At 34.9% G+C, this 3295-nt stretch overlaps 1 protein-coding gene across 1 annotated transcript in view; it reads left to right on the top strand.

Moving 5' to 3' along the window:
- Positions 1-204: 204 nt before the first annotated feature.
- The window catches only part of LOC107010234 (protein gamma response 1), a 4779-nt gene continuing 1688 nt past the window's right edge, over positions 205-3295 (top strand). The window contains exons 1-2 of the mRNA XM_015209479.2: positions 205-454; positions 1771-3168. Of these exons, the coding sequence (XP_015064965.1) occupies positions 1773-3168 (1396 nt within the window). The 5' untranslated portion in view covers positions 205-454; positions 1771-1772. The remainder of the gene's footprint in view (positions 455-1770; positions 3169-3295) is intronic.

Below are 3295 nucleotides of genomic sequence, written 5' to 3'. Positions count from 1 at the left end.
ATATGTAGGATAAACATATACAAAATTCTGAATTTATTCAATCAGGAACCGAAATTTACAAATTTTGAATTTATACAAATCAATCGAATTATACAAATGAGGCGAAAAAAGAAGTCAGAAAATTAAAACTATTGCTACAACACCTTATATAAGCTAAATATTTGTTATTCGGCATAATTTTTCTTCGTTTAATTTGCCCTTAATTTTACCCAATTGATTATGTTCCGCCCATTAGATTTCATATCCATAGATCGGGTTGGAGAGAGAAGGACAACAAAAAGGCTCCAAAATTGATCCCAAAATTCATTTCCCGCTCCAATTTCAAAATTTCTCAAAAGTCAAAACTGTTCTTCTCCGGCAAGCAGACGCCACGCTCCCTAGGTTGCGACATTAATCAGCCCCTTCGCGCTCCGGCGAAATAATTGGCGATCTCTTTTTCCGTCGAGAGTTCGAGGTGTAAGTTTCTCTCTTTATCTATTGTATTATCTCTTGTTTTGTAGATTACCGAGAAAAACCCTAATTCATTTTTGAGCTGAACTGAGATGGTAAAATGCGATTTGTGAATTGAAGTACAATTGACGTGTTTTCTTCTACTGCTAAAGCAATCCTCAACTTTTATTTGCTCAATGTGATAATAGTAATCTGCATCTGAGTAATGGTAATCAATTTTCTGAAATTGCTGCTGGATAAAGGTAAAGTAGAATAATGCCGTAAAAATGAAATAATTTTCAGTGCTGATTTTATACCAAATGGAATATTTATCATAATTGTGTGACTTCTCTAGAAACTGGAATTTGTGCTTCAATATTTGTTTGGCCAGTTTCTAGCTCCTTATCGAAATTTTGCCAAAAATGTAATGACTTGTTATCTTACAAGGATTATATGACTAGCTACCCATTTGAGCCTTGAAAATCACAAGATTTTGTAAAGGAAGCCTCTCCACACAATACAATTATCATAATTATTTGTGTTCATTGGGCTTTTGATCTCTTCATTTGTCAGCATTTATAACTATGCATGTTAATCAGATGCTAGCGTGATAGGATATAACTTGAAGCAATAAAATTCAACCTTGCACTTTTTGATACATCAAATAAAGTATGTCCTTAATGAAGCAAGAAATACTTTTGGCATGAAGGAGGAAAACAGTTTTCCTAAAAAAGAACTGTTTTTCTCACTTTTTTTTAGTGTGTGATTGGTGATTAAAAGGATATTTATCGGAAAATAATTACCAGATGTGATAATATTATCAGCAAATTGGACAGTGTTTTGGTGAAATTTTATGAGTATAGATTATAATAATGTCTAAATGTTGTTTGAGAAAGCTATATGAAGTAAGAGTAGGGATATTTATACATGGAAATGATTTCCATTCATAGGTAATGGAAGTAATTCCCTCCTTTGGACGGAAAATGTTCCCTTGGAAAATATAGTTTCCAATAACAACAATACAAGGAAATACTTCCTTATGGAAAATGTTTTTCAGAAAGCTGTTTTCCAATCACAGACACAACATCTTTGTGGAGCTCCCTTTATAATATAGATCAATACCGGGAAATCTAATGGTTGGAGGAAGTCTTGAAATTATATTGTTACAAATTATTTTGCAGATAATTCTTGGAATTTACATACTGATTGATTAGAAAATAAAGTATTTTGCTACTCCAATAGAGCTCCGTGAAGAAAGTTCTTTACAATGTAATTGGGATCTTTGGCTATTGAACTACTATAGCAAATGTCAGATTTTCATTTTGTGTATTTTATTTTCAGATATGGCGAACCACCCAAAACAATCTCTGGAGACAGCATATACTGCTGATAATGCTGATGCAAAGTATGTTTCTGGACTTAGTACCATTCTTGTTGCCACTATCCAGGAAGCAAAAGATAGGATTTCTCAGATAGAGTATATTTTCTGTAGTCAACTCTTCCCAAACTTCCAGTCTAATTTTAAGCAAATGTATTCTGAGGCAAGAAGTGCTGCTGAAACTTCATGGAAAGAAAAGGAAAAAGATTTGTTTTTACAGATGGAAAAGATGCAATTTGAAAAAGAGAAGGTTCTTCAAGAAAACCAATACCTGAAAATGGAGAATGCAAAGCTGTTGGATTCTGAACTGTCCTCAGCTAATCATGTTAAGGAGCTTCAAAATGAGTTGAAACAGAGAACTAGTGAAATTAACGATTTAAGGGAAACAATCCGGAGATCATGTATTCTTCTTGAAACAAGTGCCCCACTTGTTTGCAAATATGAGAACCCACAGAGAGAACTTGAAGATAGAGTTCTCCTGCTAGTGAAAAAACAACAGATTTCAGAGCTTGAAGTTGGCAGGTTGCAGCTAGAACTCAAGAATAACTCGATAGAAGTTGACGGTGGACTAGAGTTGCACAATAAGCTTGTCCAATTGGCTCATTCAAAAACTTCTTCAGCAGCATATAAAGAAAAGCAACTAAAAGAATATGAACAGAAGACAGCCAAACTTCTGGCTGAGCTTGAAACTACACGAAGAAGAGTAGATGAACTCAACGAGGAGCTTAGAGAGAAGACAGCTGCAGTAGAAAAAGGACAGAAAATGCAAGAAAATTTACTAAGTAAAGTTCGGTTACTGGATGCAGAAATCATGAAAAATGATGATTTGTTGAATCAATACAAGAATGAGAAACAACCACTTATGACCAAAGTAAAGAATCTGGAAACTGATGTTTATGATCTGCAGAAAGAACTCCTGAATAAAAAGTCTGAAGTAGAGGAGGGAAGGAAGTTGCATGATCAATTACGTCAACAGATAGATTTGTATTCTTTAGAAAGGTCAAAGACAGGGCAGGAGTTGGAAGAGCTTGAGAAGGAGAACAAAAAGGTACTAGCTAAATTGAGAGAATCGGAGGAAAAGATCGATAAGCTTCAGACAAATCTGAGAGAGAGAGGCAAGGATTCCTCTGAGGGAATTAAATTACATGGGAAGTTACTTCATCTGATTCAAGCAAAAGAATCTGAGTTGTTGGCTGAGAAGAAGAAAAGAAAGGATATGATTGCTTCTTATAAAAGTCTGAAATCACAGTACAACTTTCTATGTGCAAGATATGGTCTTACTTCAGAGAACATGCACCTACAAAGCAAATTATTAGAACACAGTGCATTACAGACTGACCAGAGTCCTCTAACTTCACGTGGTAAGTTTTAATCCTCTGGAATTCTTGCAACTATTGCTATTTCTACACTATTCAACATGATGCATACATTGTCTAATGTCATACCTTGTCTATGGGACTTCTATTTGATTCCCCCCCCCCCCCCCCC

The sequence above is a fragment of the Solanum pennellii genome, chromosome 1 (genome assembly GCF_001406875.1).
Source record: "Solanum pennellii chromosome 1, SPENNV200".
NCBI lineage: Eukaryota > Viridiplantae > Streptophyta > Magnoliopsida > Solanales > Solanaceae > Solanum > Solanum pennellii.
The sequence above is the reverse complement of the archived record's forward strand: the minus strand, read 5'-3'. Positions and strand labels throughout refer to the sequence as shown.